Genomic DNA, 27,509 nt, shown 5'->3' on the forward strand with positions numbered 1-27,509 from the left:
TATGTCAGAGTTTGAAAATTAATCAGCAGTCGTCTGAAAATACTTTAATTTATCAGCTAAATCTATCTGATATTGTCCTTTATTATACACAGAATATTGTAGGGAGCTTTATATAAGCTGTCAGTAGACATTTTAATTACCAATAATAATAATCTATTTCTAGTGTAATTATGATTTTCCTGCCAAACATTAAGAGCAGCTAATGAATGGTTAGCACAGAGGTGTGGGATGCAGAGAAAGAGTGATGGACAGATTAACATCAAAGAGAAAGAGCGTGGTCGGCTCACCTCCACAGTGTGCCAGGCCGTAGAGGACGTAGCCTTTATGACAGAGGCACTGGAAACTGCCGGCAGAATTGACACAGAAGTGGTCACAGGCGCGGTCAAAAGAGCACTCGTCGATGTCTGTGTAGATAGAAAGACATGCTGTTAGAAACTTCACAAACAGTTCAACAAATTACAAAAAAAGATTGTCAAACAGGACTCTTCCATCCTCCTATCATGGCATATTTTTTTTTGTTTTCATCTTTTGTCATGAATTGCAACGGGTCAAATCATATTTTGCAGGGGAAAAAAAGTGTCTTTTGAAAGCAAGACGTCCTGTGTTTGGTACTTGGTATAGTGGTTGACCTCCTGCTGTCATTCAGTTTTCCATTTCGATGCACTGAAATGGAATTTTCAAAGTATTTTTGAAATAACAAGCGGCCACAGCAGGAGTCAAAGAAAGTCTGCTCTTCACCTGATAATAAGAGCTGAAGTGCCATTTTTCACTCCGCATAGAACCTGCCAATCACTTTTCTTTTCTCCTCTTTACCATTCCATAAATGACCCAGTAATGTTGGACCCCATAATTTGAATTGTCTTTCATTTATTCTGAGGAAATCATGATAAAAATCAAACAATCACTGTCGAATTTAGATAAATTTGTGAGATGCAGATAGGAAGAAACTTGCTATTACCATCTCCGGTCTCTCTGACACTGTCAGTCTCATCACACCTGCAAATCCACACTGCTACAGCTCCTTCCTGCATGACAGTAGCCTCTCCACCTTATCTTTTTGAGCTATTCTGCTCTCTTACAAGTGCTTCCTGATAAGTCGCTTAAATGTCACAGGCTCAAAGACCATATGGATTGATATGTGAAGCTACAGGAGACTGATGACATTTGGTTTTATTACAATCAAGGTTTCCTTTAATGTCAGCAAAAATCTGAGTCAAGCCCAGGCAGCACATGCTGGGGGAAAATGGGGATGTGCTACAACTTTGCTGAAAGTTCCCAGGATTTTCCCAGGAATATCACGCTTTCATCCACATTATCTGAACCTCCTCTGGGTTACAAGGCAGCGCCAGCCGGCATCAAACAGATGACGCAGGTATTTCACAGCAATTACAGGAGTTCAGTTAAATAATGGGTTGTCTTGAAGAAACCAAAAAGACAGACGGATAAATGCCTGCACAAATCTTGCAGAGCGTTGCACAAAATACATCACGTATTCACGCTGGGCATATTCCTTCATGTGCAATGCAGCTGAGCTTTGTGCAAACCAGTGAAGACAGTCATTGAGGTTAACACTTGGCAGGCCTGTTAGAGGGCATCAAAAAGATGAAAACGTGCTGAGATTAAAAGTTTATTAAGTGATCGGTTTACAACAGAGCACAGGTTTTGGAGGAGATCCACTGGTGGATGATCAAAAGATTGAAAATTCCCCAACTCCAACTCAGCTAGATAAAAAAAAAAATCCACTTTTAGATAAAAACAAAAAACAATTCAGGTTCAAAGGAGACTTATTATGTCCATTTTCAAGTTCATAATTGTATTTAAAGTTTCTACGACCACATGTTTACATGCTTTAATGGTCAAAAACACTTTTTCTCATACCGTCTGTGCTGGAACACCTGTGTTCCCCCTCTGACTGAAACGCACTGTTTTGCGATGGTTTCTTTCAGCCCTCCTTCCAAAAAAGCCAGTCTGCTCCGATTGATCAGCATTTACAATTCTTCCGTATCTTGCAGCTGGGGGAATGACTGTTATGGAGAGTAGCATCAGTTACTACCGTGAAAAATCACTAATGAGGGACACTGAGTAGCTTAGTGGGTAGAGCGGGCGCCCCGTGTACAAAGGCAGTGTCCATGGGTTTGTTTCCAGCCTGTGGTACTTTGCTGCATGTCTTCCCATTTCTCTCCCTTTCACACTTCAAAATGTCCTTTAAAGGCAAAAAGCTCCATAAAATAATCTTTAAAAAAAACACTCAACTCAGCACAATCGGGCATGTTCCAACAGGAATCTGATCCCAAATCGGGGCGAAATTAACAACATCAGCAACCAACTTCACATGTTTCCCTGACATTAGTGTGTATGTATGTTAGCAGTGTACTTGCAGCCGTGGAATGAGTGTAACAGAAAATAGCTGCACCTTTTATGGTGAAAAATCACCAATAAAAGCTTCTGAAGACAACAGGACATTTTTCAGCAGGAATATGATCCGAAATCTGGAAGAAATTAAAAACATCAGAGACCAAGTTTACATGTTTCCCTGATGTTAGCATGTTGTTACATGTACATTAACAGTGTAGTTGCAGCTGGGGAAGGACTGTAACAGTGAAGAGCAACACTTTCTAGCTAAAAAACAGCAATAAATGCTTCTAAACAAAACCAATCAAGTTTCAGCAGGAATATGATCTGAAATCTGGAAGAAATTAACATCACAACCGAGTTTACACATTTCCCTGAAGTTAGCATGTTGCTACATGTGCGTTAGTGATGTACTTGCAGCTGTGGAACCAGTGTGACAGAAAGGAGCGGCATTGTCTAGTGTGAAAAATAGAAAAAAAAGCTTCTAAACAAAACCAGACATGTTTCAGCAGGAATATGATCCAAAATCGGGTAGAAATTTACAACGTTGGCAATAAGGATTACATATTTCTCTGATGTTAGCATGTAGCTTCATTTAGCAGAGTGCGCTACGTAATGTAAACACCTGCAGTAGTGTGCCTGTAGCTGATCACCATATAAAGAAATCATGAACCAGCATGAAATGATGTCGTACTGTAGCCAGAGTAGAAAAAACTGTTGGAAACAGAGAGTTCAGAACAGTAGGAGACCAGCGGTTTTTGCCCACAGAGATTACTTCTACATACGTACCTCATTATTTTACACTTTGGCCATGTTTTTGTAATGCTATATATGAGATACAAAATATGGAAAAGCATAAAAGGTCCCCTTTGACATCTAAGAAAAATGATCTTTCAGATCCTGATGCACTGGTTCTACATAGAAAAGTCAAACGTGACCACAAATAAAGATGAAAAACTTTAGCAAGAACAAACTCGCACAGCTCTCGCTGTCTGTCCCCTCTGGTGGCCCCAAGAGATTCATAACAGTGGTGGCAGATGAGAGCAGCATGGGTCTGCAGACGCTGCATGAGGCATTGCAAAAGTGATTGTTTTCGGCATATTGAGCATAAACTTTGCTCAGCACACTTTAAAGTGAGGGGTCTGAAACCCTCTGGGAGAAAAAGGCGTGGTGACTCAGTTTACCCTCAAAAAATGTTGCAATAAGTGACGCCAGAAGTCAGTCTGCAACTTATCATTATCAGTTTGTGTTGTGCCGCGCTGCAGAGCTGATGTGTGAAGACATCTGGGACTCCTACAGTACAACCCTTATTTACCAGGCAGCTAAGGTGAAGTATGCAGTGGGTGGGCATCATGAGGTGAGATGTACGTGCAGGGGAACATAGAAGGATGAGAGCAGCCAAATCACTTGCACTCACTGGAAATAATAAATCAGAGTTTCTATCCATTAGTTCTCCTCAGTGCTCTCTGTTAATCTGCCCACTCACTGCACTGACTGTGTGTCAGGAGTCAATGCATCACTTCAACCTTCACCCTTTTCAATACAAAACTCTGAGGAAGAAAATGAGGTTGTGTGAGACTAAGAAAAGGTCACTGTTGTTTATAAAGAACAGATAAGATCTCTATCATAGATGTTCACTTTGGAGAAAACATGGCATCTGATGAACATCTCCCTGAGTGCCCTCATGTGGATTAGGAGTGAGAAAGAGATGATTGAGGGTGTTGAGGGTGGAGGAATGCTGACAGGGGCTCAGCAGACATGCCCCATCCTGACTTATGGGCCATGGTCCACTGACAGCAGGGAAACACCATGACTGTTTAAACCAAGATAACCCAGAGTTCAGTTGACACATCTCAACACCTCGTGGAGACGGCAAACGTCTATTTAAGTATCACTGATGTCACAGAATACCACAACCCAACACCAAGCTCAAGCACGTATTAACAAAAGTGTAGCACTGTATCAATTGCTGCAGGTCCTCTCAGTCCACCAGTTCCGGATTTTTGCTCATAAGAGAGATGCATGATGACATTACTATATGTTGTTTTATCAAAATGTTACACTGTTAGCTCTGTTAGCAATGTTAGGATGTTGTCATAATATTCAGATCTGATCCAACATTTAATGGGATCTTCATTGGCCCATGCTTTACCTTTCTACCAAGTGTTGTAGTCATGTTGTACTTAGAGTTTACATCCGTGTCTGTCAAAACAAGAATGCTTCATACACATCTTCCCCCGGCAGCACAGAAGATCCAGAAACCAGCACAGTTTCAACGTTCACACCAAAGACTAGTGTCACCAATTCAGTATTTCACACAGTAATGGTCAAAAAAGTGTTTCTGCATAACACTACAATGTCACAGTGAAGTTGACCTTTGACCTTTTGGATATAAAATGTTATCACTTCATCCCGTTATACATTTATGTGAAATTATGTCATAATTACATGTGAATTCTAGAGTTATGGCCGAACATATATCTTTTGAGGTCACAGTGACCTTGACCTTTGGCCACCAAGTTCTAATCAATTCATTCTTGAGTCCAAGGGAACGTTTGTGCCAAATCTGAAGAAATTCCTTCAAGGTGCTCTTACGATATTGTGTTCACAAGAATGAGACAGGTGAGGTCACAGTGACCATGGCCTTTGACCACCAAATCTGATCAGTTCATTCTTGAGTCCAAGGGGATGTTTGTGCCAAATTTGAGGAATCTCCCTCCAGGCCTTCTTGAGATATCGCATTCATGAGCATGAAACTGGCACAAGGTCAAAATGACCTTTGACCACCAAAGTCTAATCAGTTCATTAATTGCAAGTGAACATTTGTGCCAAATTTGAAGAAATTCCCTAAAGGTGTTCTTGAGATATTGTGTTCACAAGAATGTGACAGATGAGGTCACAGTGACCTTGACCTTTGACTACAAAAATCTCATCAGTTCATTGTTCAGTCCAAGTGGACTGTGCATGAGACCGGCACAAGTTCAAAATGACCTTTGACCATCAAAAGTCTAATCAGTTCATTAAGTGCAAGTGAACATTTGTGCCAAATTTGAAGACATTTCCTCAAGGTATACTTGAGCATTTGTTTTTATCTATTTATAAATGGGACTTCTTAAAAGCCTTCATATTTAAATCACTATCGATTGGCATTACAGCTGAAAAATCTGATTTGAGAATTGCTTATAGATTCTATCATCTACACACCTGCTGCTCTGACTCTGACCTTTCTTTTCTCCGTTTGTTCCAATGAGTCCATCAACTTTATGGAAATGCCATGCTCATTCCATTTTAACTTGTTTTAACTGACTCATTCTTATATTACATTATATTATCTAAGTATCAACGGGACTTACCTGATTAAATAAAGGTTTATATATGATAAATACATGTATTTTTATTATTCAAACACATTTCAATGTGCCATCTGATACTACCACCCCCACTGGTGAGAAAATGAAAGGAATGAGAGACAGGATAAGGAGGACCAGCTGAGTCAGAATACCTTGACCTTTGACTACAAAAATCTCATCAGTTCATTGTTCAGTCCAAGTGGACTGTGCATGAGACCGGCACAAGTTCAAAATGACCTTTGACCATCAAAAGTCTAATCAGTTCATTAAGTGCAAGTGAACATTTGTGCCAAATTTGAAGACATTTCCTCAAGGTATACTTGAGATTTTGTGTTCATGAGAATGGGATGTACGGTGCAGAAGCATATAAAAATACTATCGAGTTGCATTACAGGAAATGTAGGATCCAGTGTTTGGGAATTACTATTGCTATCATCTCGGCCCCTGCTGCTCTGACTCTGACCTTTCTTTTCTCCGTTTGTCTCCTGTGAGTCCATCAACTTTATGGAAATGCCATGCTCATTCCATTAGGTGCCCCTTTAATCACAGATTATCATTCTAACATCAGAGGTGAACAAACAAAAATCAGAGGAGATTATTGCGATACAGTTTAACCTTTACTGAGACATTCTGCTGTTACTCTGCCCGGCTCTCGTTCCACTGGTGGGAAAAATGAAAGGAATGAGAGACGAGGATAAGGAGCAGACAGGTGACTCAGTGAGGTGGAGTGTGTGTGTTAGCCTGGCAACACCTCACTCAAGAAGAAGTGAGCTTTATCACAACCCTTCACTCCAGACAAAACACACAGCACCAAACAAGGACAAGACTGTTCCAAAGTTGCCCCCGTGCACCCAAACAGCACATGACGGGGTTGGTTAAGGCACGGTGCCACAGAAAACAAACTGTGATTTACATTCCTACATGCACAGACCACATTTTCTCAGTTATCTGTGTTATTATGGCAAAATAAACTTTGCATTGTTCTGCTGTAAATAATGAGAGAAAGGCATCCCACCAAAAATAGATCTGAAGTGACAAGAAATTCGCTGCAAAGCACAGTGACACTGAAGACATAAGATGTTTGTGTTCTGTGTACAGACTGGTGTGATTCAGTGCGGCAATTCTAAACCCATTGCATGACATTGATGTGTACCAGGCTGGATATTGATCGACCACATCAATAAAGAAAAGAGAATTAAAAAATAGCATGTCATCTGTTTTTCCACTCGGAGAGAGGCCGAGCTCGGCTCCACAGTTCTAGCCTGCCTGTCTTCTTTCACCAGATGTTTCTGTAGTGGCTTGATTCATCCAAGAACCAGAGGTTTTAGAGTTGGAGCTCTAATTCCCCACACCTGTGTTCGGCCATGGCAAACTCTTTATTTGTTCTGCAGCTAGTCCTCCGAGCTCCTGCTGAGCGATGGCTACCACCAAATGTAACAGACAAACAAGCCAGAGAGGCCTGGTCTGGCCTCTCTGCAGGCTGGAGGGAGCATAGTTTTGTGGACATTTTTGTTTTACTATTCTTTGTAATCAATGCAAAAATCAATAGCTATAAGAAAGAAAGTGCTGAGGACATGCTTTTGGGTAGCAGTGCATGGGAAAATGTGTTTGATCTCAGTGGTAAAAGGATGTCAAATGGGCAGCCTACCTTGACACGTTCTCTCGTTGGTCAGCAGCTTGTAGCCTTTCTTGCAGCTGCACTCGAAGCTGCCGACTGTGTTTCGACACACATGATCGCAGCCCCCATTGTTAAGACGGCACTCATCAATGTCTGTGAAAAGAAAATAGTTCAGAACAGTGGATACATCAAATCATCCATCAAAAAAGAGGGGGAGAAGGAGAGAAAAATTTAACTTAAATCTGCTATATGTGATATTTTTGGTCACTTGGGGGCAGGCCCACTATTGGGGGGGGGGGGGGGGGGTGTTTGTCAAAGGGTACAGATGACCCCAGCCCAAGGCCAAGGGGGGGCCTGTGAAAAGGTCTATGGTCGACCCTTGAATACAAGTTTCATGTATTTGTCTACCATTCATTGTTGTCTTTATCAAAAAGTAGGTTGGCCTCCTCTTCATATTAAAAGGGACCAGCATTTGTTTTTATCTATTTATAAAGGACTTCTTAAAATTTGCCTTCATATTTAACATCACTTATTGGCTGGAGAGCTGAAAAAATCTGATTTGAGAAAGATTGCTTATAGATTCTTTGCACTACACACCTGGAATGAATTGCACTGTACTTTGAAGCTCGATACTCTGGTTCCAATGAGTCAAATCAGAAATCTAGTCAAAAACCTGACTGATTCTAATTTTTAACTTGTTTTAACTGACTCATTCTTATATTACATTATATTATCTAAGTATCAACGGGACTTACCTGATTAAATAAAGGTTTATATATGATAAATACATGTATTTTTATTATTCAAACACATTTCAATGTGCCATCTGATACTACCACCCCCAGCAGCTATCTGACAGCGGGGTCAGATGCACATGCATGTGTAGTACATACAAGCCCAACAAATATAAACATGTGAGGTAAACTGTGGCCTGACCAGCTGAGTCAGAATACTTCACCAAAAATCAGGGGCTCCTAAAAGAAAAGCCAGGGTACAGAGAGAACAAGAATATAAAAAGGAACAGAGATGCAATATCTAGCACAAAAAATGTGAAGCAGCAGCAGGTATGACAGGCAGAGCTGAAAGTGAGAGATAAATACAAAGAAATAAACAGCAAATAAAACCTGCTGTATCCGGCTCTGTTTTAAAGCCACAGTGGAGGCACATGTATCATATTAAACTAGAGAACCAAAGGCATCCTGTGGTACCAACTATGTTAAGCTATGTTGTCACAAAAGGGGGCCAAATAATGCTCCAATTTTATGCTAAATTTTGGCGAGGAAAAAAGAAACTGCCATTTTTCTTTTTTTTTCTTCACAATGGCATATTTAAATATAATAAATACTTCTGCACACCGGGGTCCCTAACGGGATTGGGATTACATAAATTGGATATGACTGGAAAACTCAGAGTCCACAGCCATAAACTCTTTACATTATTTCAGTTCTGCACACAATTTGAACAATATTTGATTAAAATAAGACCTCAAGACTGAATGAATAAATCAAGAAAAAAATATTTGTTCACTCATGATTTGATCTTCAATACTTTGCAGTAATTTCTTCAGTCACTGTTTGATCTTACCTTCTCTTATAGTTCTTTGAAGGGCATTTTTTTGGGCCAGGACAACCTTTATTCAGAAGTTTATTCTTTTTTTTATTACTTAATAATTCAGCTTTGTTAGTATTGTGAATTGTCTATCATGTGGTGTTTACATGTCTCGTCGTGTGGACCCCAGAAACAGCTGTTATGGCACTAATAACAAATGGGCTTAAAGGAGCTATATGTAAGAAATCTAAAGCAAATAGTCGTAAAATCCTCCTAATATGTCACAGAGACTAAGGAACAATGTTCATATAACATACTGATCTCACCGACAACAACAGTAAAGCCAGAATATTCGCATTTAAAAAAAAATTTTACGGTCCGCAAATCATGTTTATGTTTTGAATTTGTGTTTTAGCCTGTTGCGCCACCCACTGCTGTCTACCAGTCACGCAGTCAGTAGAGTCTCAGCATCAGTTACAGTTACGACTGGGCTACAGCAGCATGGCAAGCAGCAGTAGCAGTGTCCCGCTACATAACATCAGCAGCTGGCTCCTCCGCTGTATCCCGGCAGCAGCGTTAGCAGCAGACAAGCTGGACTTGCTCAAACGGTCTGCTGGAAAACCGAAGATCAAGGACGCGGTGACGCGGCCCTGCCACGGCAGCCGCCCATAGGCAAACAAATCAGTCTCCAGCGTGCCCTGTCCAGCAACCTCGAATCTGTAGGGGAGGGGGGGCGGACACGACTCGCGGCAGTATTTTGAATTTGAGTGCAGTAACCATTCTGGCCACATTCTTACATACAGTGCCTTTCAATGTAAATGTTTCTGTCCACCTGATAAATTTAAGGCTTATATTCACTCTCTTTTAGCTCCGTGTTTGGTCTCCACCAACTCCTGACAGAAATAGTTGCTAGTGTACATTGAGTTTTCAAGCACTGATGAGACCAGTGAGACTGAACCAAAGAACTTAGATTTATGGTTACATATTGATCACAGCAGCTTCAACAAAGGTATATAAAAACAATGAGGTAGAGACAGAAGAGCAAAGGCAGCTTGGCTAAAGGTGCAGAACAATTCAAAAAAGGATGATTATGTCTTTGGTTGCGCTGCCTTGACAGTCCTGCAGAAATGAGCTTGAGGGATTTCCTTACTGGCCCTCAGTTGGGCTAAAATCAGCTTGCGTGTGGCTGTAATGGGATGCAGCTCTCACACAGTCAAGCCTCATGGTGGTGAGGCCTCTAAATCATCATTGTCCATCTCCCTCCGGTTACTCTGCTCTTTATTTCTGCAGCCAATACCCAATCAATATATCATGTGTTCATCCCCGCTTTTGATGATGCTCTGCCTTGGCAAGTTTGGCAGCGGCTCTGATTAATTCTGAATCATCATCACAAATGAGGCGTCTGTCTCTTGAGGGAGTCTTCATCATCTGGTTGAAATAAATGCATCAGAAATGGAATAGAATAATCCCTTCCTTGCTCCATCTTTGTCTCTGCTCCTCAGAAGTGCCTGGCCTGCAGCGAGCCCCTGTCTTCCTGTGCCAGAGCTGCCTGGGTTTGTTTTCCTCTCGTTTCCTCTCAGAGCGAACTAATATAAGCCAATGTACTTTTATCAGAGTTGTTAGTGTAACATTACGAGGCATAGAAGGCTGACAGATTTCTATCCCCGCTTTTCTGGAAACACAGATTGTCCTCATTCTCTCCAAAGTCATCTAACTCCCTTACTGTCAGCAGCGCCTTTGTTTTCTAAGTCTCCTAATATAATTCTCAGTTTTACCCTAAAGTTTGGAGATGATCTTATTAGACATAATATAATAAAAAAGTTACTGCAGCAGGTTGCTTGAGTTGTGGATGTTCTGCCAAACCCCAGAAAGGAGGATGATGGTAATGTAGTGGAAAAACTGTCAAGAAAACAGGTGGCATGACAAAATATTACTCAAAATATGCAGCTACAGAGCAGAGAGTAGTGCAAGAATGGTGGCATCAGTAAGGATACAGATATCATATGGGAACTTGTGGGTGAAAAACAACATCAGTGTAGTCTGTAAAGAGAAAATCCAACTAGCACATTGGGAAAAAAAGGTGCAAACACGGAGGACAAAAATAACTTGTTAATTCCTGTGAGCTCTGGGCTGAGAAAGGCGCTCCAGTGTGCCTGGCAACACGACAAGCGGGAGATTAATTTGGCGACAGCTGGACAGGTGCGGTGTGAATGGTGATGCTTTACCTTTGCAGGTCTTGCGGTCCGGCTGCAGAGTGAAGCCAACAGGACAGCTGCAGCGGACTCCTGTCACTGAATCATGACATGTGCTATCACAGCCGCCATTGTTCACTGCACAGGTCTCTGCAGGGGAACAAGCACTCACAGTCAGACAAACCCTCCACAGAAAAATACACCATAGATGCTGTTTTGACCTACTTATTCCTCCCCATCAAAACAGCATATTTGCATACTTGTATTATAGTAAAATTTAGAAGGCACAATATTATATGCAGCATTCATTTTTTTGTGTCAAATGGGCTAAACAATAAGAAGCAGAGCAGGCTATCAGGTCCGCAGCAGAACACAGGTATGAAGAGAAGACAAGAAAAGAGTCGTAAATGCAGCAGCAGGACGAGATTAACAGTGAGAGGATTGATGCTTGTGAATAATGAAAGGAGACAGGAAGTATTAGATCCAACACAGCCAAATACAGGGTTTCACACGTTTGCTATGTGTGTCTATGTGTTTGTTGAAGTGCGCAAGTATGTGCATGTTTGCTTCTCTTTGGTCAAGGTGAATTATGACCTCCAGAAGTCCTTTGTCCTGCAGGGCATCTGTCTCCCCTCCATCATGAGGGCAGAGGTTTGACTTCAAGACCGATACGACAAAACCACCACTTTTTCCTGGTTTTTGACAAAACCTTCCGGGCATTTTGGGGATAAAAAAGCAATTTCAGCTACCTTGCCCCTGTGTTGGCTAGACTGATTTGAAAAAAGGGAGGTAGTCAGTCAAGACAGGATAGCTGAGGTCTCTTCTCTAGACAGTGACAAATTTCACTGAGACTTTCATTTTAAGCAACAGCACAGAAGAAATTTGTTCTATCACATAAGAGAGACCGGTGTGTGCCTTAATAGTTTTTGGCAGCTTTATAGAGAGCCTCACACGCTCCAAAACAAAAAAACAAATAAAAAAAAAAAAATACTTTTTGTGACCTGGAACAATCACTTTAACTTGCTGTAAGGCAACTGGTCAGCCACACAGAGCATCACTTCTCTCTAATGGGCTGTAGGATGCGGGCTGGCAGCTCTCCTAAAGAGGAGCCAGCACAGCTGAGGCAGTTGCAGACTTCACACTGGCAGGGAGATGGCAGCTCACACGTGGCACTAAAGAGGGAATGCAGCTGCTATGGTTTTTTTTTTTTTATAGAGAACGAGGATCCCTTTGGGGAAACACCTAATCCTCTTCACTTAAATCTAAAAGTGCACTGCCTGCAGCAGCCATAATTGGACTCTGTAAAACCTTTTCTCTCAAATAAAAAGCTCAACTGTAAACTGGAATTATGCATCAAAGCAAAACAGGTGTTTACAGTGATGTAATTTTATGTTTTATTGGTGTTTCATCGACAACTGCTTAAAACAGTTCAGTGAATGTTGTTGCTGAAGGCGGAGGAAGATGCATCAATATACAGGGACAATTTTGAGTAAATATCCTTATCCATATTCTTCATATTTGCACTGTGTAACATTCCTGTGTAATTTCATACTGTGCAATATCTTACCACTGTGAAAGGTGTTTATCCTCATGAGACCCTGTGTCCTCATATGAGGACATCTCATTTTGGGTTTACTTGACCTTATACTTCATTCTACTTAACTTAGACTCGTTGTCCTCGTTCGTGGACACTTGTTGGTGCCATCTAGTGGTAGTAAGAGCACGATACACTAATCCATGTAAAAGCAAGATGGCAGCCATCTCTGCCAAGTCAGTCTGCAGCTGATCCTGACACAAAAGTGGACAAGGTCCAAAAACCTGATCACATTTTATGGTTTAAACTTGCTTATTTATGATCAAGAATGTTTGTAGTTTGGTATGGCAACAAATTAAAACAACAAATTTTGGCAACAGTGACAAGCTAAGACACTGTTAATTAGGAAGTACTCGTTTGAGGACATTGGAACTCTATTATCATCTTGTTTGAGGACATTGAGACTTTATTACTGTCCACAATGTTTAGTTTTTATACTTATCAGGTCCTACTGATCCCAAATAGCAAGAGAAATTAAAAATACATACTCAAGAAATATTCGGGTCCCAGGAGGATAAAGTGTATATAGGTTTTATACTACATTTATGTTTTCTAGTTTGTTATTTTATTTAGCTCTCAAACACTTTTTCCTATTTTCTCTTGCGTCTTAAGGTGCTGCAATGTGAGAATTTTCCCATAGTAGGATTTATAAATATTTATCTTATCTACACATTAATGCACAGAGAGATGAAAAATTATACACTTAATGAAAAGGGACTCTATTAAAGGCATACTATTAAAGTGGGTTGTCTTAGGTTAGATGAAAATAAGCAGTATTTTCACTTCACCCCCTTTATAATTGACTGTATATGTTCTCAATTGATTTCAACTTCTGGCCGCTGCTTCTATTTGTCGATGGAGTCTGAATGTGTTTAGTATGTGCTGTCATTAATTTATATGATAAAGTTTCCTTTAATAACTTAAATTGTTTTGCTTTTTTTCTTTGACCGATGCTCATATGTTTCACAAGGATTATTTGCTTTTAAAGCCATCCTCCATTATAGCTGTCAAATGTTTTCAACATAAAATAAACACATTTTATGGCAGTGTGAGTTAATGTTTATAACCCCGATTCCAAAAAAGTTGGGGTGCTGTGTGAAACATAAATAAAACAAAACGCATTGATTTGCAAATCCTTTTTGACATACAGTGGGGAAAATAAATTTTCAACATGTCAAAGCCTTTTTTCTCTAAACAAATTTCCAGGTCGGCTGTTCCCATAATATTTAGACAAGACATTGGTATTAACCCAACAAAACTACACTGATAAAGAAAGTGTAGCACATTTTATAAAAATGTGCAATAAAGTGGGATGACGCAGGAAAAAGGAATTAAACACGCTAGCTGAAATCTATTTAATACTTGGAGAAGCCTTTGTTTGCAGTGCCAGCTTCCTGCACAAAGAATCTAATCTCTCAGTGTTCCGATGGGATTTTGGCTGATTCTTCCACACAGACTGTGTCAAAGTTTATCTTGAGTAAATCTTGAAGATTTTGGGGGGACTGGCTTGTGAATCTTGAGAAAGAAATGTAACTTTCAAAACTAAGAAAAAGTGATGTAACACAGTGGTAAACATGACTCTGTGTCAACTTTTTGGAACGTGTTGCAGGAATCAGTCTCAGAATGAGTGTATATTTATAAAAAACAAAGTTCATCAGTTTGAACATTAAATATCTTACCTTGTCTTTGTACTGTAATCAACTGAATGTATTTTGAAAAGGATTTGCAGATCAATGCATTCCATTTTTATTTTACACAATGTCACAGTTTTTAATTTTGGAATCAGAGTTGTATTTATAATCAGCAAAATGCATCTTTTCTAGATTCAATACATTCTGGGGGATTTTACAGCCTTATTTGGTCGAATATCAACAGTAGCATTTGGTGGCTAAAGTTAGCAAACTTTACATAGATATTGCTGTGAAACTGACATTACTGAGTCAGTTTGAGGACTCTGACTTTTCTTTACTTGTGCTACTGTTTCATTATCTTTAAGCGATTACCATGACTTCCTAACTGCCACTTTTATCCACCCAAAGTTACACAAGGTCACGCTAAAGGTATACTATGCAGGAATTGTGTGCTCCTGTTTGTTAACAGTATTGTCGGTGAAAAGGAAAGCCATCCCAGAGTCACTATGTCTGAGTTTAGTGCTGCGTCCATGGTTTTTGTACCTTCCTCTTGGATGTGTGCTGCTTACAGCCCGGCACCTGGGTGCTACCTTTTTATAAAGTTCCGACTTCACCTGCAGTGGTGCACAGTAAATCTGCCACTAAATAATGATGGAGAGGGATTACCTCTGTATGAGTCTATACAATCACTATGTTAACATGCAAAAAATATTGTGGCTTGTGTCCTTAATCCAGAAAAGACAATATTCCTAGTAAACTTTTTACATGGCTAATGGGATTCAATATTCGTCAAATATTTCTGTTTACATGCAGCCATGTATACTCCAACTAATGTGCCCTAATGTGTCGTTTATCATGTCCAAATATGAAAAAGTGGAACGGCTATTGCTGGTGTCAGAATCTTTGAGAGATTCCCACCGGTGACGATAATGTTCGACCATGTGAACACAGCCTCCCTCTTTCACTCCTCAGCGTTGCAATATTTGCATATATCAAAAACCTGATATCCAAGTCTTTTATAATGTTTGAAATAGGTGTGTTTGTCCTTCTGACCAGAAATGTGGGCTTTTCTTTTGGGCATGCATCTGTACCCCACAGCTCTGCAAGCTGCTGGCTAGTTGGTTTGTGTACAAAACATCCATGACAAGCACACAGATGACCCTGAACAGACAAGAGCCTGTGTGTTGCAAACTGCGGTAAAAGCCCCTGCTGAGATGCATATTCTGAATGCGCTGTGCACATGTCCAGAGAATTCTCCTAAAACCTGAATGATATCCGCATTTCCCAACTTAATCGGAAAATGCTACATTCGGGACAGGGCCTAATTCGGCACATTCAAATGGAATATGCTGTTTACATGACCCGTATCATATTCAGAATATTGTCATATTCAGAATAATAGTGGAATATTAGTGCGCATGTTAGCATACCCATTGTTTTTTAGGAAAATCCTGCACAGTATACCTTTAACTTTCTTCATAGCTGAAATCCTTTTCTGTGAGGTGTTCCCATTATTTTGTCCACTCCCTGCAGTTGGTAGAACACAGTGATTCAGCCTCTGATCCTTCACAGGAGAATGATAGCTCATGATGAAGTACTGGGCAGAGGGAGGGCTTCCAGTTAATACCCCGGTCCCAACCCAGGCTTGAGAGTGTAACACTGTGGCTTCACATAATTGCAAAGTGTGAGCGGAGACAGTTGGCAGACGAGACGATAAGACAGTGTCAGGACATGCCTCCAAAACGCTTAGTCAGGCAGCCATCTCACCAAACTGTAATGATCATGTGTTAAGAGAGCAAAGAAATATTTCTGACATTATGGTTTTGTGAAGACAGGGGAGAGACACACGCTCTGGTATGTGCGTGGGTTTGTGTGTTTTGGATGCGCACCAGCCACATCTACAGTGCACCGGGTTGGGACCCGCAATTACAGTAACAGTGGGCAGACTTCTGTAAATATTCTCCGATGTGATGTGTAGGGTGTTTGGTCTAATGCTGAGCTTCTACAGTATACGTTTCATACAGAGGGGTTCAGACAGTGTACATAATCTTTAAACAGAAGCCACAGGATTTCTAGCTGCAGTGCTTCTTGACTTACATCAGGACTGTTGACAAGCAACCGCAATGCAACTTGTCATCAGCCATTTAGGACAACCGCAAACAATATACGTCAACGGGTGAGCGGACAGAATTCACAAAGAAGCACAAGGCAGAGGCTCTATGGGTGTTTATCACCCAGAATAAATGGCTTTGGTGAAAGAAAAAGATTTTACTCTCTAAAAAAACACGGGAGAAAATATTGTGTTTTCTTGCCCAAACAGCAAACATGCGGGTTAAGTCACTCAGAAGGTGCAACTGTTATCAGACAAAAACTCAACTAAAGCTCTGAGGTGAATGCTCTCTCAATAACATCAATAAGAATACCAACAAACTGTTCTCAATGTTCTCTAGAGGTGCGACTGTGAAAGTAAACCACAGAGCTGGTTTCAGCGTACAGTAACACAGGAAATAACGGGCAGAAAACCTGATGAAGGAGGATGCAAAATGTATCTCTTGCTCCTAATGTTTCTATTTCTGAGGGGGAAAAAACAGAAACTAGGACACAAAATCTTAAAATAGGTCAGGCCGTTGTATTGTGGCATGAGGGAAACTCAGTGTACGTACAGTAGCAACAACTAGTAACTTAAAAAACTATTGTTTCCCTTCTCACCTTGAACAAGCTACTCCTCTGAGAACAAGCCTCCCCCCTCAGTCTCTTACATGGTATAATTAAATCGTAAATCTCTTTGAAGTATCAAGGTTTGATACATCGTCGCAGATTTCCGGGTTTATTTCTCCTGGCATCTTTGCCATTATTAAAACACAGCTCATCCTGAAAATTGGGCTGAATTGCATTTGTGATGTTATCAAAACGCAAAAACTCTCTTCATTTTTTTCTCTCTTTTTTTTTTATTTATCCGCCTAACACATGCTCCATTGTCCATGTTGCCTGTAAATGTTGTGAAACAAATTACTTCTGGACACACCATAGGAGAAGAAACTGAACTGAGGTAACATGGACATTCCCTGAAACTGATTATGTTTAGGACACAAAGCCACATGTGTATGAAGAAGCAGGTTTAGAGAGATTCTGTGTTTTATCTTTTCTATGAAGCACTCACGGACACGTTATTGGCTCCCTCACAAAAGCTAATAGGCCATGCTGATGGAGTTTAGGAACACCATGGCCCAGTGTTTGAAAAAGTGCATGCTCAATTTCGCCCATTTCAGCCGTATCAAAACACAAATAAAACCAGACTCTTTGGTCTGCCTCTTAGAAGCTATTACAGTTAAACTGACTTGGACTTTTGACAGAGGATAATTGTTATTTGTGCAAAAAAATTCTTATTCAGAAGATCAGTCAAACTGCAGAAAACTTATTCTGATCCTTTCAGTAAATGTTCCAGTGGATAAATATGAAAATACTCCATTTCAAGTAAAAGTCCTGCATTGAAAGTCCTCTCAAAGTGCACAAGTGTTTAAGTATCAAAAGTAGAAGTACTCTATCTGCAGAAAACATTTCCCTGTGACTGATACATTATTATATATGATATTACTGAGGCATTAATGTTAAAGCAGCATTTCATTGTAGCCCTGGGTTGTAGTTAGTTGAGGTGGAGATACTTTAAAGGGACAGTTCACCCTCAAATGTATCTCAAATAGATATTTTTCCTCTTACCTGTAGTGCTACTTAACAATCTAGATTGTTTTAGTGTGAGTTGCTGAGTGTTGGAGATATCAGCCGTAGAGATGTCTGCCTTCTCTCCAATATAATGGAACTAGATGGCACTCGGCTTGTGGTGCTCAAAGCATCAAAAAATACATTTAATAAACTCAACAGCAATGTCTCTTTACAGAAATCATGACCTGTTTACTCAAGATAATCCACAGACCTTGTTGTGAGGAGGAACTATTTTACTTCTAACATACTTCACCTGCCAAAGGTATCACTGTGCGGAAGGAAGCGTGCATCTACTCATGGACGAGAGGCCTGTGCTTGTGACAGCTCAAGATGTTTCAACATTAATGGTGCCCTCCTTAGTTGAGCTATAACATTAGCTAGCTCATTGGTGTAGATGCATGCTTCCTTCTGTACGGTGATACAGTTGGCAGATGTCGTTGGGTAGAAAAGTATAGTTCCTACGTGTAACTACTCACAACAAGGTCTGTGGATTATCTTGAGTAACCAGTAACGTTCCATTATTTTCAAGAGAAGGCAGACATCTCTATAGCAACTCACATCAAAACAATCTAGACTGATAAACAGCACTATAGGTAAGAGGAAAATTATGGGTTTTTGATTTGGGGATGAACTGTCCCTTTGAACCACTTTATATATTGCTAGATGGTAGAGTTTAATGGTTCCTAACCTAGGGGTCCGGCCCCTCTTATAGAACATGACATAAAACTGAGGGGTGTTAATGTGATAGGCTGATATAACCTCTTTAGGCAGCAAACAGTTATTCAAATGAAACCATCTGAGAAGTTTAAAGGGGAAAATAACTCTTTGGTGGAACTGCTTATGTTACAGAGAAATCTAAAATGTGGCAAGAGGCCTCACGGCTTTATTGTATCTGATGACATAGTTTCTCTAGATGGCATTGCTCTGGCCTCTAGCACTACTGTAAGAAACCTTGGAATAACATTTGATCAAGATTTGTCTTTTAATTGTCATTTAAAACAAACCTCACGGACTGCATTTTTTCATCTGCGTAATATTGCAAAAATTAGGCCTATCCTGACCTGAAAAGATGCAGAAAAATTGGTCCACGCGTTTGTTACCTCAAGGCTGGATTACTGTAACTCTCTATTATCTGGTAGCTCTAGTAAGTCCTTAAAAACTCTCCAGCTAATTCAGAATGCAGCAGCACGTGTACTAACAGGAACTAAGAAACGTGATCATATTTCTCCTGTTTTAGCTTCTCTGCACTGGCTCCCTGTAAAATCCAGAATTGAATTTAAAATCCTACTGTTAACTTATAAAGCTCTAAATGGTCAAGCTCCGTCATATCTTAGAGAGCTCAGAGTGCCATATTATCCCATCAGAACTCTGCGCTCTGAGAACGCAGGGTTACTCGTGGTCCCTAAAGTCTCCAAAAGTAGATCAGGAGCCAGAGCCTTCAGCTATCGGGCTCCTCTCCTGTGGAATCATCTTCCTGTTACGGTCCGGGAGGCAGACACCGTCTCCACATTTAAGACTAGACTTAAGACTTTCCTCTTTGATAAAGCTTATAGTTAGGGCTGGCTCAGGCTTGCCCTGTACCAGCCCCTAGTTAGGCTGACTTAGGCCTAGTCTGCTGGGGGACCCCCCTATAATACACCGGGCACCTTCTCTCCTTCTCTCCCTCTCTCTCTCTCGTGTCCTGTTACTGCATCTTGCTAACTCGGCCATTCTGGATGTCACTAACTCGGCTTCTTCTCCGGAGCCTTTGTGCTCCACTGTCTCTCAGATTAACTCATATCGCAGCGGTGCCTCGATAGTGTGACGTGTGTGGTTGTGCTGCTGCCGTGGTCCTGCCAGATGCCTCCTGCTGCTGCTGTTATCATTAGTCATACTTCTACTGTCATTATACACATATGATTATTGTCACACATGTATACTGCCAGATATTAATATATACTTTAAACATATTGTACCACAGTAGCCAGAATTATAATTATAATATTATTACTTTCATTAATGTTGTTGTAAGCTACTGTCATTACCGTCTGTCCTGCATCTCTCTCTCTGTCTGTCTCTCTCTCTCTGTCTCTCTTTCTGTCTCTCTTTCTGTGTCATTGTGACATACAAAAGGGGTTTTTTTGGGGAGTTTTTCCTTATCCGCTGTGAGGGTCCTAAGGACAGAGGGATGTCGTATGCTGTAAAGCCCTGTGAGGCAAACTGTGATTTGTGATATTTGGCTTTATAAATAAAATTGAGGGTCAAAGGCCAAAACGGTTGTGAGTCACTTATTTAATCTTTAAAAGGTATTCTATGCAGGATTGTAATTACTGTTTGTAAACCGGCTCCCCAGCATAAGTGAAAGTAAAAGCCAACCGCAGATTCACTCTCATTTAGTGCTTTGCCTCGCTATATTTGTGTTTTTTCTGCACTGTGTTTTTGGATACCTGCAACTTACAGTCTGGCACCTGGTTAATACCTTTTCATAAAGCCTGACCTCACCTGAAAGCTGGGGGACACACACTCATAAACGTCCCAAACACAGACAATAAGAAGAAAATAAAAAAATACGGGCAGAGGGTAGAGGCTCTGCAAATAAATACACGGCCACACTCTGCTCATGGGTCTTTAGTGATGATTGAGAGGGATTACTTCTGAATGAGTCTATACATTGTTTTTTTTAGGGAAAATCCTGTGTAGTATGTTTTTAAATATGTATTGGGTGTTGTAAGTTTATGATAGGTTTTAACAAAAAAGTCTTTAATCTAAAAAGATACAACAGCTGTAGTAGTGGAGTGAAAGGAATCCTGCACTCTCTGTTGTATTTTACTGATAAAGGAAAATGATAATTCCTTTGCTAAGATGCACAAAAAGTAGTGCTATGCTGTTGGATGTTACAGGGACTGTGATGAATACAAATGCAGAGCCCACTGTTCTGATTACATTAAAAAAATAAGCTATTTTATGCATATGGCGGTGTGTTCTTCAAACTATGACATCACCTTGCTTACAGCATTTGAATGTAATGGATCATAACCCCTGTATCGTGACACATATCATATCACCACATTCTTGCCAACATTCAGTCCCACTGAAAGTAGCATCAAATGGAAATAATTGAAAAAAGAACTTGAGTAAACCACCGTTAAACTGACTGATTTTAAGAAGAATCTTTCCATGTGGCAGTATTACATACAGTATATGTGTATGTCTTTATATAAGGCTCAGACTGCTGGTCGGAGGCTCCCTGTTCGCAGCTGTGTTTTGAAAAGGTGTGGTTTGACACGGGCAGCGGTTGTTATTGAGAGGGCATTCACAGAAGGAAGAGGAAGGTAGAGGAGGAGGGGGGTCAGAGGTCAAAGGTCAGAAGGATGATGCCCCTGTGGGGAGGGGAAGGGCCTGATCAGTGCCTGCTAGGTTAGCTTCCTCTATCCCCCACACCCACAGACCCCCAGAGAGAGGAGTCAGAGGAACACATATTTACCATTGGGGAACAGCTGTGGGGCTGCCTGGGACTGGACACTCCTCTCCCCTGCATGCACGCGCACACCCACACACACAATAACACATTTTAAAAAACACCACTTTAGTTCTCTGTACACTTGAACCACGCAGCATTGGTGTGTTATGTAAATCATGAGCATGTGACAAGAACTAATCTGATGTGGTTTACAGTAGATCCACCTTATTCCTACAGTACAGCTCCACGATGTCTTGTGTTATTATGGGCACGACTTCCAGTTATTTCTTTCACTGATGTGGCATCTGTGAGAGGTAGTGGTATGCTACAGGTGTCTTACTCAGAGATTTTAGGGAAACAGATTATGTGGGAACACAGCCTGTCACACCTGGAATGGGATAATGTGATCATACCTCTGTTTTCTAGTACCAAGGGATGCGGAGACGACCTGAAGAAATGGCCTTTGATAGCGTACAATGGCAGATTTAGCTACTTAATTTGCTACACACCATGTATATAAAGATAAATGAGGTGACAGCTCCCTTAAAGTGAAGCCAAAATATCTGGATCACCCCCTGGGGCCTGGCTCAGTATAGGGCATTAAATCCACCCCCTTCATGTTAGCAGACGGGACATGGGCCAAACTAAAAGATCAAAGTACACGTCGAATAAATTTTTCCCAAAGATGGTTTGTGTCATTTAAGGTGGTTCATATCACGCTGATATATGTTTAAGTGTTCAGTTTTTAGATACGTTTGATCATTTTTTTTAGATAAAAATGGGGTGCGACATCATGACTGAAGGTTGTGTGTGCCACTTGGTGTGATTGCAATCAATGGCCCATCTTGCCGTAGGGATGGACTGGTGTAATAAGTTTAAGTTTATTTCCTTTATTAATCCCCCTGAGGAGAAATTCAATTCAATGTATGAGTGGGAATTTGATACCATGGTCTTACTGTGGCTCCAAATGACATCATCAGCTATCCCGCATATTTTGGCTTTGTATTTTTTTCCAATGGGAGGAAGTGGATGCACGTCGTCCATCTTTATGTACAGTCACTGCTCCAGATGGCGAATCAATGAATAATCTGAAGCTCATTAGTACTTCCAAAGTAGTAAAGTCAGGTGTGTATTAATGAGGTAAAACCAAACCTTGTGTATTTAAAACGGTTGTGGATTCATCTTCTTTTCGTACATTATGGAGATGGTTTCATTGCCGACAGGAAACAATCCCTTTTTCACTTGTGGTTTACATTCGTTGAGCCTCAAATTTAGTTTAACTTGGCCGCTAGTGCAACCACAAACAGCACATTGAGAAAGGTCACATATTACAAAATTGTTTACTAGGAAAGTGTCCAAACTACGTAATTAACGTGAGAAGGGATACGGGAAAAGATGCAAGATCACGCAAGGGACAGGAGTTCTTTCCTCTAGAAATGTATGTCAGTAAGAAGCTAGCAATCCAAGTTGTTTGTGTGCTAATTTGGGGAGATGCAGGCAGCAAGGACTGTCTTTTTTGCCTGGTGATATTCTGTTGCAGGAGTTACCTCTTGTCCCCCTAAAATTTCCTTCAGCCCATATCTGGCACTCTCATTGGCTTTTCGTCGCTGCTGTCATTGCCCAACAAAACAAAATTCACACTACAGGTTTCATACCTGCAACCTGCTAAATTTCTCTTGGGCATGTGCGACACATTAGCACACATCTCAGATTTTGAAAATTCACACATAGCTATTGTTGCACACAGGAGAGCTGATTTGACTAGGGCTTTTGTCAGCAATCTTCAAAAACTGTCTGCAAGTGGAAAATAAAACTAGTTTGTTACAGCTATCCAAGGCCACCGGTTCAGGTTGTCCTCCCATCCCTCTGTAGTAGAACGTAGAGGTGTTGTAAAATTACGCTGTTTTTCAGGGTCCCACATTATTTATTTCTTAAAAAACTCCAACAAAAAGAAGACACAGGTTCAGTGAAAGAAATAACTGGAGGTTGTCCCCACAATTCATGCAAGGTATCGTGGGGCTTGGAAGAAGGTGTTTAGCATGGATGAGAGGGGATCATCTCTCCTGAGTCAAACAAATTGTTATGTCCATTTATGCCCGCAGGAGGCGATAATGACATGGAAGAATGACATTATGTTGTTGCAAAAGAAAAGACAGCCTCTTATTGGTAACAACTGAGCAAACAGCAGTGATTATTTCTCAAATCCTTACAACAAACTGATGATAGATCCTCGTCTAAAGTGAAAAGGGTGACATCTCAAGGCAAAAGTGTTACCTCGCAAACATGCAATCATGCAAACAAATATTCCACACATTGCAAAGTGCAGTTTTTTTGTTGTTTGTGTGTGAGTGGGGGCTTTTGCTAGTTAGTATGAGCGCTGCGAGCCTCGGCAGACAGAGCGAGTGGTGGTTAGTGCGGCAAGCTGAAAGACGGGGACAGCCAGATTCATGTCTGTGCTTTATGGTGTCTTTTATGGTCAGATCATTTCAGAATTAATGTTGTTAGGCTGTTACGTCAAGTCTCTAAGCACAGTCAGTGGCCCAGCCGTACAATTTATGTGCGGTCACTAAAAAACGATTTAAAAGACAGCACTCTAGTTTTCTTTTAAAAAATTGTTTGTGTGAAATCATGACTTTTATTGTTAATTTAACTGGTTGTACAAGCCAAATTTGCCAAGTGAATCTCATGTCTGCAGTCTACTTAGTGTATATTTAACTTTACACTAACCTACATGGCACACATTTAGTATGATACAGCTGGGGTGACAGATTGGGCCTTTAAGCACATCAACAAAATGGAAGAAGACCTTCTGAGGGTCTTATTTTAAATTGCAGTAAGAGCTACCGTGTTTATCTTCACACTGTTTTAATTACGTTTAAAACCAAAATTATTTCAGAATAAAAGTCACGTTTAGTCCCTGTAATTAAAACATGTAGCTTCCGGCCCTGTGGACGTCAGAATGGCCAATTCAGAGCTCATTTGAGGTGCCAGGTGAGGAAGCAGATGCTCAACTCTGACGATAACAGATCACAACCACAAAGCATGCACAGTTCACATCGACTGCCACAGTTTGACCAACATGTCCCAATCCCAACATGTAGCATCCAGAAACAATGACCCTCAGCAGTTAGGAGGACAGAGCACTGTGAGATACATCTGAATACACCAGCATGAATGCACAGACCACCCGAAATGAGTGTTTATGTTATGGGCATATGCATGTAGACTACATGTGTTTACATGCATATGATGCATGCATGCTGGATATGAGCTGTATGTTTGTGTGGTTGTTTGTATAGCTTTCTGTTTGTATTATAAAATGCATCTCTTGCTCTCTTCTCTGCATGTGTGTGTGTGTGTGTGTGTGTGTGTGTGTGTGTGTGTCTGGTATAGTGTGGCCAACTCTTCAGATGATTGAACTCCGGAGCATGTCTGCATCTGCCTGCTATTTGTGAATGTTTATGATTTGCTGTGCTAACAGCGTGAATGCTTCCACATGATGGCTGCTCCTTCCCGATACCTGAACTTACTTGTTGTACAGAAAAATAAACCCGACTCTGTTGAAGCTACACTTGGTAACTTTTGTAAAGATAACCTTTGTGTTATATTTGCTGACACTGTCAAAATATTCTGAAAGACCTACATGAGACAGATAATGTGTGAAAAAAATCACATCTCTCCTCCTCTTCCTACTGGTTGTAAAGGCATTTGTGAGAATCTACCGCAGCACGGTCAGAAACAACCAATCAGAGCCGAGGAGTCACTAACACAGCTGTCAATTGCTGCTCTTGAACCGTCCAACTAGGCAGTTAACTAAGTAGGCTGATCAAATATGAGTTCCTACTGTTACTGCACTGCATATCTCGCACTATAAATGTTTTCAGAAACATACTTAAGTGCAATGTTTAGCTGTAAAATGAGAAAGTTTGTGACCTGGCTGCCATGGTGGATACAGTCGACCCAAGTACCAAGCATCGTCAACAAGTCAGACCACCTTTCTCATTTTACAGCTAAACAGTGCACTAAATATTTTCTGAAAACATTTAAAGTGAGAGAAATGCAATGCAGTGACATTAGTAACTCATATTTGATCAAACTACTTAGTTGTTTGCTTGTTTAGACAGTTCAAGAGCAGTGACTAATCGCAGTGTTAGACTCCTCGGCTCTGATTGGCTGTTGCTGACTGTGCTGCACTGGATTCTTACAAATGCGAGGAGGAGGGACGTGATTTATTAAATATGTATGTTTCTGTATTGCATATCTTGCACTATCAGTGTTTTCAGAAACATATTTTAGTGCACTGTTTAGCTGTAAAATGACAAAGTTTGTGACCTGGCCACCACGCTATGGTGTCGCCCACAAGTCAACGTTCTAATTTTACAGCTAAACAGTACACTAAAATACATATATGAAAACATCTGAAAAGAAAAATATGGAAGGCAATAACAGAATACCGATTCATATTTGATCAGCACTGCTTAGTTTTGTAGTTAGGCTGCAGTTCACAAGCCATGATTAACATGATTGACAGCTGCGTTAACCTCCGCTGTGATTGTTTATGTTCACGTGCGGTAAAGCCATTATAAGCGTTACAAAGCAGTAGAATAGGCAGGGGAGTATGATTTTATTCACCAATTATCTGTCTCATTTAGAGCTGAGTGAATACAGAGACAATTTCAGCAAATATGAAAAAAGTTATTTTTCATAAAAGTTATCATCTGCAGCTTTTAGTCTGTTTCAGTCAAGTAATCTGACTTTAAAGGGTCGAGCAGGCGAATGAACAAATACCTCCTATGTGTGTGTGTGTGTGTGTGTGTGTGTGTGTGTGTGTATATATGAATGAATGAGAGAGAATGTGTCCATGTGTGCCATCCATAAAAGCCCTGCTGACATTAAAATTCCCACCTATAGAACTGCAGAGTATCAACAGAGGTGAGACAGGAAGGATAAAGAACCAACACTCCCAAACGGAGCAGAATGTGCTGCATTATTACAAAATGCATGGCCAAGCCTGGGTGAGGAGAGACACCACAAAATGAATGAAAATGTGTCAGAATTCATATAAAAACACCCCACAAGATGCATTGAACGGTGAGGCTGCAGCATACTGAAAGAGCACACCAGACTAACGACAATGCCACGGATGAGACGAGAGCTGTTTTGTAATCATGTGCTATGTTCCTTTTGGATGAAGTATGCGGCGACTCAATTAATCATAAACGTTTCTAAATCAATAGCGAAGCTAAACAGGAGTGTATTTTCACTTTGTGTGGTTGCTATGGATACCCTCCACACTCTATACATCATTTACTATTTCCGAATGCGGCAGCTGAGAGGTAATTATCACTACGTGCCATGAAGACAGCGCGTAAGAACACTACAACCCCAGCGAGCCATTTTTATCTCATTTGTGACATTTAAGACTATTTGAAAGTTAATTCACAATTAGAAAATAGTTTCTTGGTTCCCAGGGAGAAAAACATTTGTTTTAAGCCTTGAAATAAATAAAAATGAAATTTCTTTCTTTGAGGCAGAGGTAGCTGTCATATTTATCAAGAAAACATTATTTCTTTGCCAGAGGGATACGGATATTACATTTAAACCTGGCACACCAACTTGAAATATCACTTATGAAGCTTTTCAAGTGTTACAAAAAAAAAAAACCAACCAGAACTTCAGCATGCTTTGCTTTTGAATTATATTTCATGGTGGAAACCCTACACAGTTACAGGCCTAATGCACAGTAGTGGTGCCTCTCTGAAGGTCTTCCAGCGTTCTTGTCACTCACTCTGCCGTCAGTGGTTCATTTGGCAGATTGTTTGTTTTATTGAGGTTTTATTAACTAATAGAGTGTCTGGGAGATGGAGCGCCCCCGTGTCGACCGCAGAGCAGCCCTGCCTCCACCTCTGTAACCCCAGACTCTGAGGGGGAAATCAGAGATTTTAACTGGCTGACTGCTTCCTAATCTGGCACACCAAATGTACATTTGCTCTGCCTTGGGAATAAGACGAGCTAAGACGTATAATTTGGTCGCGGTCAACTTTGTGGCGTCCCCCTGGCCTAGC

At 40.7% G+C, this 27,509-nt stretch overlaps 1 protein-coding gene across 3 annotated transcripts in view; it reads right to left on the minus strand.

Annotated features, from left to right (window-relative positions):
- The window catches only part of scube3 (signal peptide, CUB domain, EGF-like 3), a 110,139-nt gene that overhangs the window by 19,170 nt on the left and 63,460 nt on the right, over positions 1–27,509 (minus strand). Inside the window, exons 7-10 of one of the 3 annotated variants that reach the window (XM_049580576.1) lie at positions 21,469–21,531; positions 11,094–11,210; positions 7,351–7,473; positions 288–404 (exon numbers count right to left, since the gene is read on the minus strand). In XM_049580576.1, coding sequence (XP_049436533.1) covers positions 288–404; positions 7,351–7,473; positions 11,094–11,210; positions 21,469–21,531 — 420 coding nt within the window. The remainder of the gene's footprint in view (positions 1–287; positions 405–7,350; positions 7,474–11,093; positions 11,211–21,468; positions 21,532–27,509) is intronic. The other 2 variants (XM_049580577.1, XM_049580578.1) reach the window with 2 other exon arrangements.

This window comes from Epinephelus fuscoguttatus, linkage group LG7 (assembly GCF_011397635.1).
Source record: "Epinephelus fuscoguttatus linkage group LG7, E.fuscoguttatus.final_Chr_v1".
Lineage (NCBI taxonomy): Eukaryota > Metazoa > Chordata > Actinopteri > Perciformes > Serranidae > Epinephelus > Epinephelus fuscoguttatus.